The sequence below is a fragment of the Rhamphochromis sp. 'chilingali' genome (genome assembly GCF_963969265.1).
Source record: "Rhamphochromis sp. 'chilingali' genome assembly, chromosome: 14".
Lineage (NCBI taxonomy): Eukaryota > Metazoa > Chordata > Actinopteri > Cichliformes > Cichlidae > Rhamphochromis > Rhamphochromis sp. 'chilingali'.
In genome coordinates, this window is record NC_137941.1 from 24,144,053 (window position 1) to 24,155,375 (window position 11,323).

General features: G+C 40.4%; 2 protein-coding genes across 2 annotated transcripts; both read left to right on the forward strand.

Moving 5' to 3' along the window:
• Positions 1-342: 342 nt before the first annotated feature.
• upf3a (UPF3A regulator of nonsense mediated mRNA decay) lies at positions 343-6,984 on the forward strand. Its single transcript, XM_080903303.1, is given in 13 exon segments — positions 343-944; positions 1,148-1,930; positions 2,631-2,737; positions 2,828-2,934; positions 3,167-3,265; positions 3,422-3,532; positions 3,630-3,685; positions 3,764-3,835; positions 3,837-3,884; positions 3,886-3,924; positions 4,028-4,161; positions 4,535-4,835; positions 5,690-6,984. Coding segments are annotated over 12 exon segments (1,404 nt in total). The 5' UTR covers positions 343-944; positions 1,148-1,789; the 3' UTR covers positions 5,879-6,984.
• A 2,779-nt stretch (positions 6,985-9,763) lies between these two features.
• Positions 9,764-11,166, forward strand: p2ry8 (P2Y receptor family member 8). The gene is made up of 2 exons (XM_080903159.1): positions 9,764-10,062; positions 10,406-11,166. Exons 1-2 carry the CDS (start codon positions 9,776-9,778, stop codon positions 11,103-11,105), a joined length of 987 nt encoding a protein of 328 aa, XP_080759285.1. The 5' UTR covers positions 9,764-9,775; the 3' UTR covers positions 11,106-11,166.
• Positions 11,167-11,323: the final 157 nt, after the last annotated feature.

Genomic DNA, 11,323 nt, shown 5'->3' on the forward strand with positions numbered 1-11,323 from the left:
TTTCAAGAAACAATGCATTTATCTTGAAATAAAGAAATGTTGAATAACACCTAATCATTTCTTTTTTTAATTATTACTATTGATTTCAAAAATCTACTAAACACAGTTGGTTCGGTGAATAATAATGAGAAGTTTTTAAATATTTTTCTTTTTCTACACATTTGTTTACTAAGTTGTCAAAGCTGAAATGTTGTAGATTATACGTTTGGTGGTTGAAAGAGTTCTTTGCAACTTAACACGAAAATTTGTTTGCTCATAAATGTGTTCAACTGAACCACTAAACAGAGAGATTTGAAGGAACAAAACACATTTTATTGTGTGGGTTTTGACACCTCGTCATTCACAGCTGAGAATGGTGGTGTTTGCAAACAGTAGGGACAAAATGAAACCTGGTATCACAAAATTAGAAGTGGGAAACATTTGGCTTGTTTTTCTAGTAACTTCTCTAAAAAGCAACAGCTTTTGTTTTCTCCATATATATATTTAGCTCTGTGGAATAAAAAAAAAAAAAAAAAACATTGTGGGTGAGAAGTGTTTAAAACTTTTAAAAAGCTGATTGGAAAGGCAGGAATCTGCTGCAGATCAACAGCATTGAACTAACCTGCAGCATTGAGCAGCCTCTCACGTGTCTTATTCCAGTTAAGGAGAGGGGTGGGATCTCTGAGCTCGAGTGAAAACACCGAACTTGTCTCCATCGCTTCTCTGAGAGCCACAGGACAGATAGGGTTGTGCTATTTACCGTGGGGTCCTTCTGTTCAATGGAGAGCGTGGAGAGATGGGCTGCACTCCAACTAAGTCAACCGGCATTTACACCCACGATAAGGTCTGCCGGGACTTGGACACCTGCTCCACTTTTGTCCCCAGCATGAAGAGCTCAGAGTCGACACCAGAGGGACCTCGGCTGTGTGCAGAGACCAGAAGCAGCAAGGAAACCTTCCTAAGTAGTGAGTGTGCTGCCAACCTAAGTTCAGTGCTGAGTTAAAGAAAAAAACTTGTTTGTACTTGGAAAGAATAAAAGTACTTGTTTATAAAAATAGGTTTGAAAAAGTGTGAGGTTTATTCCACTGTGGACAAATTCGCCAGTTTGCCGTGTGCACATCCATGCCGAGTCCGATGTGAAGAGATGGCTTTGTTGACCTTTTTGCAGTTCCCTGTCGAGACATCCACGGGCGGTCAGCGAGCCAGTCTTCCTGCCATGAATCGTGGAGTTTTGCGGGCAGCTCATCGTCTGCGAGTCAGTGCGACATGAAGCCCACCTCGGGATCCTCACAGTGACACCGAAAGAGCCTGTCTTATAGAGTTACATACACACTGCGTGAGTGGGAGTGTGTAATTATTGCAAGAACTGTTTCTTACGTACTTTTCGGTACTGATTAAAGACCGTTGTGGATGCTTAAACTAAATAAATGCGTTTTTCAACCAAGTGGATAGTTTCCCTTGTTTATTTATAAAATTGTTTATTTCTATTATTTTAGTTGTTTTGCTTTTTTTTTATTTTAGTTTTTAAATTTTCTTTTCTTTCAGTTGTTGACCAAGCTAGAACAACAGCTCCATACAGGGAAACTACGTAAACTTCATACCATAAAACCGCTTAAAAACAGAGAGAGAAACTCCAAAAAGGATATAAAAGCGATAACAATGTTTGTTGATTAAATAGTTTGCCGCCTGTTCTTTCGGCCTTCGGGATATCAAAGCTGTCTTTTCCAGCCTCTGTCCGCTCGCGACATCACTGTATTCTCGCGAGCACTCGGTGGCTTAACGCGGGCGAAGAGAAGGGAGATGGAGAGAGATGCGGTCTGAAAAGGACCAGATGACCGTGGGCAAGGAGAAAAGCGTCGTCGAGATACAGTTTAGGGACATCCCAAGAGAGCAGGAAAACACTTCCGGCAACCCTAAGCAGAAAGAAGAGAAGAAAGAGGTGTTTACAAAGGTGGGTAGCTGAGCTTTTGAACCGTGTCGCATTGTTTACGCTGCTTGGGGGGGCCGTCATGGAGGAGACGCGGAGGGATCGTTTCAGCACCGCGGACAGCGACGAGAGTTTGAGGCAGTGGATTCACGACGATCCCGTGGATTCACCCACTTACAGCCTCCTCTCAGCTTACATGTCACGTTTAAGTCTGATTTCATTTCATGTAACGACTCTTCACGTTGGTATTTTATGATGACATTCCCATGTAACGCTCAACGGAATGCAGAATACGACTGCTGGCGATTCTCAAAACTGTCTCCGATACACTTCTTGTTTTCAGCATGCATGCCCAGTAACCCCACTTTTAGGCCTTAATATCATTCCCGTGTTCTTTGAATGTAAGAATTGCTGCAGCAGACACTCAGTAATTGTTTAGTGTGTTGGCTCCCATCACTGCTAATGTTTTATTACATCGCTATATCGTGTTTGAGCCTGTTTAAATTCTTTGTTGAGTTAATATTTTCATAGTTTCAATGACTGCGCATTTGCCTCAAGTAGCTCTTTGGTGTCAAGTTTTGAACAACATGAGTTTATATGGAGGGGGTTTTTGGGGTATGTATATGTTGTGCCTTTGTAAAGTTGATGGATTTATTTATCTTACTGTATTTCTGTGTAAAACAAATGTTAAATAAAAATAACAAACATGCAAACATGCTTATAGGTGGTGATTCGAAGGCTCCCACCCAACCTGTCAAAGGAGCAGCTAGAAGAGCAATTGAGTCCACTTCCATCTTATGACTACTTTGAGTTTTTCCCAGCAGATCAAAGGTATCAATATTTTCTGAACTAGGTGATTAAAAGTTCTGTTTTCTTACAAATGTAATTATGAAATTTTGGGATGCCATTTTCTCTTCACAGTCTGTACCCCCACCTGTTCTCCAGAGCGTATATCAATTTTAAAAACCCTGAGGATATCCTGCTGTTTAGGGACCGATTTGATGGCTATGTCTTCATAGACAACAAAGGTACTTCTTGCCTGCTTTTAACACATTTTAACTTTATTGTCACTGCATCACTGTTGGCACACAGGGCCACATTATCCTGCTATGTTAAATGCAAATAAAAGCATGTTTGCTTTACGGTTGCAGGATAATCTTTATGGGCAAAGAGGTCACTTTAAAACTTTTGTTGCCATTGTTACTATCTGATAGCTAGTCTGTCAGTGATGGGCTGCTTTCTGTTTCAATATTTATTCAGGCCAAGAGTATCCTGCAGTCGTAGAGTTTGCTCCCTTTCAAAAGATTTCGAAGAAGAAGCTAAAGAAAAAAGATGCCAAAGCTGGGAGCATTGAAGAAGGTAAAATACATTAGAGTCTGTCCTGCTCTAAAGCTGTCCTAAATATAGTTTGTCATTCTTACATGGGTTTAGGATGTTCAGAGAATCAAAAGTGTTTAAATAGGACACATTTAGGTCAGAACTTGTTAATTTAGTATCTGTTCCATTCTGGGTCAGATCCAGAATATAAGCGGTTCTTGGAGAATTACTCCTGTGACGAGGAGAAGTCTATGGCCAACCCTGAGACACTGCTAGGAGAGATAGAGGCCAAGACCAGAGAGCTCATAGGTACAGTAAAATATCTTCATGTGTCCATCTGCCTACTAATAGCGTACCACAGATTTTTATATATTGATTAACTGATTCTATTGTTTCTTGATTTTAGCCAAACGGACGACACCGCTGCTGGAGTACATCAAAAATAAGAAAATTGAGAAACAGGTAGGAAGGCGAAGCTATCTCCAAAGTGTTTTTGAAATGTGAAACATCTATTTCAAGCTGTCCCATCTTCCTCGACAGAGAATAAGAGAGGAGAAGAGAGAGGAGAGAAGAAGAAGAGAGCTTGAAAAGAAGCGGCAAAGGGAGGAGGAAAAAGAGAAAGCGGCGGGAGGAGGAGAGACGCAAGCGAAAAGAGGCAGAAAAAGCAGAAGAAATTGTCTGACAAAGACATTAAAATTAAGGTAGCCAGTCAGCATAAAAATCTCATTAAATAACCATTGTTGTTTAGATCATGCAGTGGCGTGTAGACATGGAGTTTTTTCTGTATTATTTGTGCTCCTTCAGCTCCTTAAGAAAAGTGACCGGGATGATGATGTGGATTCAGACCGAATGAAGGACAAGAGTGACACTGGAGAGACAGACAGAGGCAAATGGGAGAAAACTGGAGGACAAATAAAGTCAAAGGACCCCAAAGACAAGTAAGGACTGTGAAATCATTCAGACATGTTGACTGGTTTTGATTTTGGCTGACAGAATTAGATCACTACTAGTTAAAATACGGCACCCCTATGGACAGTTTTCAGACATATATATGTACCAAAACATAAATCAATACCGTAAATATTTTGATTGCATTTAACATAACATATTAGCCGCAATATTTTATGTATTCTAAAGGACAATCATTGATCTTTGTAGCATTAATATACAGTTAATAATTACAAATTGTATTGCAGAAAAACCAAAAAATACTTTTAAAACCCTTCCATGATGTCTTATAATGCAAATCTTTTGCAACTAGCATCCTGGTGTCTAACCTGGTGTTTCTGCAATCTATATTCTGACCACTAGAGGTCAGCCTGAGAGTGACAAGGAGCAGCGAGAACAGCATGGGCGCAGGCAGAGAGATAAGGATCACCGTGGGAAAGATGAAGAGAGGAAACGACAGAGGCATCACTATGAGTTTGACAAGTTCATGCGGCGGAAGGATGAGACCAAATGGGGGAAGGGCTACTGCCAGGACCGAGCAAAGAAAGAAGGACACCATCATGGCTATTCCTACTGTCCTGACAGTGGAGACAAGATAGGAAAGGAGGAGAGAGAGGACCTGGGTAACAGGAAGGAACGCCTCCGAAACAAGGTGAGCGAGAAGGTGAGCATGAGAATGGGGAGAAGGCGATCGCTGATTGTTTCATCACTAATTTGTTCATCTGTGTAGACTTGTTTCAGATATTGATTTATGTGTGACTGTCTCCATCTGATAGTAGGCCAGCTTATGTTTCTTCCAAGCAGGCCTGTGAAAACACTATTAAATGCATCATAAACAAAGATATCATCAGTGGGTTTTTCAACTTTTGTTTTTGCTCCTGCCAGACTCTCAGACCTGTGAAACCCACACTGTTGTTTGAAGGCTGTCAGTTTCACAGCTTCATTTGTGTTTAGAGCTAGGTGTCAGTTAGTGTAGCCTCAGGCTTCAAGCAGAGATGATGCCAGCAGCTGTAAATTCACTACTTATTTTTGTTTGCTTTTGTTCTTTTTCAGCCACATGGTTTTCAACCCCCAAAATAACAATTTTTAATACCCTATTATTTGAAGCAATTTACCAGATTCTGTGCAACTCCCACTGGAATCACAAAATACTTTAGTAAATGGTAAATGGCCTGTATTTATATAGCGCTTTACTAGTCCCTAAGGACCCCAAAGCGCTTTACATATCTAGTCATCCACCCATTCACACACACATTCACACACTTCAGTAGAGCTTTATATGCAGCAGTTTCACCCAAAAGAACTGTGAACTTGCTTTGTTGTGTATGAATAAGCAGATCCCTTTTAGAAATTGAATGAATGGTATTTAACCTTGGAGATAGTTACTGCAATCACCCATAGTGTGCACTATTGTAATCACAAATTGCAAGTAACCACACATAGTAGGTAGGCTCAGTGTAATCAAGTTGCTACTATATAGCGTATCTCCCATGTCCCTGCGCTCTTTTCTCCCTGCAGGACCGTCCAGCCATGCAGCTCTATCAGCCAGGTGCACGCAACCGGAAGCGCATGAGCTCGGCAGGCAAAGGCTACGACTGCATCCCTGTGGGCCACTCGCCTGAATCCAGGACGGAGCACTGTTATGAGGTTGCGACCATGGCAACGGGGCTGGAGAAAGGTTTTGAGAAAAGTAAAGATGAGCAGTGAGCAGTGTGGACGCTTTAAGGGGTAAAAACGAGTTAATTATTCATCCTTCACCTAAGTTGGTGGTGACAGATTCGACTGGTTATCACTGAGCTTTCAAGATGAATATACCCCGCTGAGAAAGAAAAATCACTTCAAAAGCAGCCTAGTAGTAATTTTTCTGTGTGTTAGGTGTGATGAAATTCAGAGATTTGGGTGTTGGTCAGGATTCTGTTTTGGGGGTTTTTTGCCTGCTCGAGCATGAAGACTTGGAGGAAAGAATACCAGAATGATAGCACAACAGTGAAACAAATCTTTTTTTGTTTTATGCCCTGCTCTTCCTGTGTTCTCATTCAGAGATTGGCGCTATAGCTGCTACTGAAACTGCTCTGCTAGCTACTTTCAACTTCATCAGCACTTGAGCCAGTTATGTGTCATTCTGTGTAGTGATAATATTGAAGTGTGATCCCTGTGGGAGGCAGCTAATTGGCAGCATCCATCAGTAGTTTACTTGTGAGACCATTGCCTCATCCTCTGCATCCTCTATAGTTCTCAGATCATGTATATTTTATAATGCTCTTATAGATTTTATGTAAACTAAGAATATTGCAACTAGAACGTATAGAAAATGGATGTAAACAATGCCAGGCAGGAAATTTTGTGTGTGTTGTTGTGTGTAAAAGCGAGCGAATGAGGGGAAATGTTCCATTTTACTTGCGTGTCTTAAATTTGGTCCATCCTATTTTTCAGGCGTCTCTGTCTCTACAACAGAGATCCTGTTTTTGCGTGTGAGCCAAGCTTTGTACTTGATCACCCAGGAGCCAGGAAGAACACATTCTCTACATTTCTATAAAGTATTTCCTATAAATAAATTATGTAAAATTGCAAAGTATGGCACCAATCGGTGACCACTATTAATTTTTTATGCTCTTTGCATGGTTTTCTAATAAAGCCATCAACTAAATGTAATGGGGAAGCTACAAATATTCATTTAAAAAGCCTTATATTTTTGTTTTTGTTTTTGCACGTGTCCCAACATGGAAACTGACAGTGTTTAAACATGTAATACCTCTTGGATCATTTTGTTGTTGCTTTAATTTTCCATAAGTGTGATAAAATAAAAAGACTAAACCGTTAATTTTTTCTGTTAGTGTGGTTGTCTAACAGTTTGGGTGAAGCCAGATTTACCTGTGCATAATATGCATTAACAGTTGCTAGTTATGAGTCATTACTGTTTGCATATGAATATAGTTGGTATTCGGTCGTTGCAGGAAGAGTAAAGTTGGTGAAGTGAGACTGTTGAAGGCTGGGTCGCAAGTGACATTGAAGAAAAGTTGCTCATGCATTTTGTTTTTGCTCTTTCTTCAGAATATCCTCACAGACACAGTTTGTCATCTTTCCCCCAGATAAAGCAGAAGTATCATAATCAACAGGAAACCAGCAGAATAAGAGCACACATGTACACACTGTAATTCTCATGAACGTGCGAAAAACATGCATTCTCACTCACAAGACTCTTAACAACTGTAATATCACATTCGTGGGTATATGTTCACACTTTCATATAGGTGTTGAAGGTGGCAGTTGGTATTTCCTCAGACCTAAAAACTCTCTCACGATCCCTCTTTATAGTCTTTAGTCCTTAAACTTTGTTATTTTTGCTCAGTTTTTGTTCAAATTTATCCCCCCTCCTCCTCCTCGCCACACACTGGCATACATGTCACAGGTTTTACTTTATGCCTTCTCTCTTCTTTATAATCTCACTTAATGAGCAAAAGCGAAAGAGACACTATGACACTCTGGGAACTCCCAAAGACTTTAAGAAGTTTACTATAAATCTGTACACAAACATAGTGGGTTTTTACATTTCCAGTCTCATTTCTTAGAAGCTCTCAGTAGAGTTCGGTCACACAATGTTTTACTAAATAACCGATTACACAGGAGCGCCATAGCTGAAGTTATTATGGCGAACATGGGAAGGAATAAGACGAGCACGTGGGGGAACGTGGCAAGTAAACGTGTGCTCATAAGCTTGAGGTGAGTCACACATGTCTGCCTTGTTGCAAGTAATTTCCAAGACTGAATCTAATGGGTGGCCGTTAGTGCAGTTGGTAGGATAAAGATTGTCACATGATCCATTTCCTGCGATTCTGGCACCGTAAGTTCAAACCCCCATTTCCTCAGCAGCCTTCCTTAGTCACAATATCTGTAACCCATCTATAACTGACACTCAGATGCCAACTTGTGGCTTCAGCGTGTGTTCGCAAAGGTGAGTTCTCAGCTCTTGTATACAATACGCATTATTTCCCAGTGTGTTACTGAATAAAGACGAGCCCAGTTGTTATTGTTATTATTTTAGATGGTTTGTATTCATTTTTACCTTTTCACTAATAGTAGATTCAACATGATGTTTTGTTTTGTTTGTTTTTTAAATACATGTGCTTTAGTTAAAAGTTAAAAAAGGAAACGATTACGACAGCGTTGAGGCGACAACAGTTTGAACAAATTTCATGAGAGGCAATGTGAGTGAGTTTATGTAATGTTAAAATATAATTCTGAAGAACACATTAGTAAAAATGTGCCTTTATAGTGGTATGAGAAATAGTTTTCAGGAAATGAAAAAGGGTAAGTTACCAAAATGGTGTTGTCGTCACTAACAGTAACAGCGATGAAGTAATAACGTAATTCCCATGGCTTAAAACTGAAAGAAACTTTCAATGACTCAAAGTTGGTGGTCTGTAGATTTCACCTTTCTTTGTAATGTGGTAACTTTGTTCACCACGATTGCCATGCGGGCCATGGCGCGTGAGGAAAAAGTGCTTGTATTCACTGCTTTTGCTGTAGCGTTCATCGTCTCGCAGTTTCAGTTTACGGTTTTAAGCCTTTTAAGGATATTGTTTGCTACAGGTTACAAATCAGCTCCCCAGAGCATTTCACAAGATTGAAAAAAATAAGCCATAGCAACAGTTGGCACTCTGCACCACAAATCATGCATACCTTTTTCCTGTGTGAAAACTCCACCCGACACATGTGCTGCTCGCACGCGAACATCAACACAGAAATAGATTCCTGGAATAAGGGCAAAGGTATTTGTTTCACACCTTGAGATCAATCATTCGTGTTTCTGCAGCAAAATACTGTTTGTAACAGCACTTCAGACAGGATGAGAGGGTTTTTTTCTTCCCTCAGTCATTTATATTGATGTATGAGAAATGCAGGACATCAAGATGTGCTGCAAGCTGTCAGTGCAAACAATCCCTCCAACTGTACTTTAAATTGTGTATGCAATGTTACACTAGTGCTAAGTTTAGTTGATTTTGACACTTTTGTCACCAGGACAGTTCTGCACTGATTTATTTCTTTTCTCTTTTTTTAGTTGTGCTGTGATTTTCATTTGAGTTAAGATTGTGTTTACACTTTCATTGTTGGGAACAAGTGATGTGGTTTCCAATGCTTGTGTGGGCGAGAGCAGTGTCGGTGTTTATCCATTCGGTGTGCTCATCCATGGCTGCTGTTCAGATGTTAACAAAAAGCTGTTATCATGTAACCAAACAGGGTACAGCACAAAGGAATGGTGAAATGGAGTCATTAATTAAGCTTGGTTACTTTGGCCGGGTACATTAAATTTACATGACTTACTCAAATGTAAATATTTCACACTCAAAATTAAAAAAAGATTTCTGACTTGCCATTGTAATATTAGAGGCTACTTTCAGCTGCTTGATTTTTATTTCTTTTTTTATTAAGCGATTGGTGTGCATGCTTGTTTAGGTAAATCCAACATATATATTTTTAGAGTGTAAATAACATTTCTTTACTTCCACCAGTATATTGTGAAAAAACTGACTTGTCTTCTGTGAACCTCACAAGGCTTTTCTGAACCCTTGCACACAGGTGACGAGAGACCGCTCGCTTTCAAACATGAAGGTGAATTCCAGCAAACTAGACAACGCCACGATAAACTTTCTGCAGAATTCTGGCGCCGCCATCTCTATCTCTATTTTGTACATATTCATCACCGGCATTAACTTGGTGGGAAATGGCTTGTCCATGTGGCTTCTCCTCTTCCGTACCTCTCCCAAGTCTCCTTCCATCATCTTCATGATAAATCTTACCCTTACCGACATGGCTCTCGGTGCTGCTCTGCCCTTTCAGATCTCCTACCAGCTCCAAGGATATCAATGGAATCTGGGACCAAACATGTGCAGGTACTTTTTATTAAACTCGGACATTAATGGGACAGGGGGATTATTGATTAATCTGCAGAAAAAACTTGCGTTGAAGACAACAAAGTTATATAGATATATCAAGGTATATATATACATGTGCCACAGCTTTTCTTCTATTACACTGATTTTATACAGATATTTCAAGGGAGACAGAGCGTGACAGTCTTGATGCTATGACAGTGAAAGTAGTCACATCTTTAAATAGAAAATATACGAAAGTGTAGTCGAGATTCACTTCATTTTCCTGAACCTGTTACTGATTATTTTTTTACTTCAGCCAGCAATTAAACAGAAAACGTTTTTTCTTTCTTCCCATTTACAGTTTTGTGACCCTCGTTTTCTACTCCAATATGTACTGCTCCATCCTTACAATGATGGCCATCGGTATCGACCGCTATCTGGGCATTGTCAGGCCCATGCTGTTCAGGCGGATCAGGAAGAAGAGACTGATCGCTTTTATCAGCTGCTTCGTCATGTGGGGTTTGGTCCTGAGCACTCTGTATCCACTGATGACGACAGACCTGACCTATCGCGTTCCTCAGCTTAACATTACAACCTGTTTTGATATACTGAAGACAGAAATGCTTCCATCCATGGCGGCCTGGGCAGCCTTCCTCTTCAGCATGGTCTTCGTTCTCTTTCTCTTTCCGTTCTGTGTGACATCATTCTGCTACATCAGTGTCATACGCAAGCTGGCCAGTGATTCAAAGACATCCCAGAAAAAGAGAGCAATCCGTCTGGCAGTCATTGTTCTCTTAGTCTTCACATTCTGCTTTGGTCCAAACAACATCCTCCTGCTGATACATAGCGTGCTGAGACTCTACTATAAGAAGTCTATCTACACAGCCTACAAGCTGTCTCTGTGCTTCAGCTGTCTAAATAGCTGCCTCGACCCATTCATTTACTACTTTGCATGTAAGGACTTCAGACAAAAGCTGAGAGAGATAATACATCTGCAGAGTTTGAGCAGTGGAGATTCAATGAAGATGGAAAATAAAGAGACTTTGTACTCTGCGCAGTGAGGTCAAGAATGAGCACAGAGAAAGGTGTTTTTGAAACCACAATCACCACAGCATAGAGCGAGAATGGGTCAAAGGGGAAGAAAGACTTCAGAAAGGAAGTCAGAGCGGGTTACTCTGAGTCAGAGAAGCTCTTTGTCTTGAGTCAAATCTCAAAATCATTTGTGCCAGTTGGGTTTTTTTTGTTTGTTTTTTCTTTGTGTGTGTGTATAACAGAATAA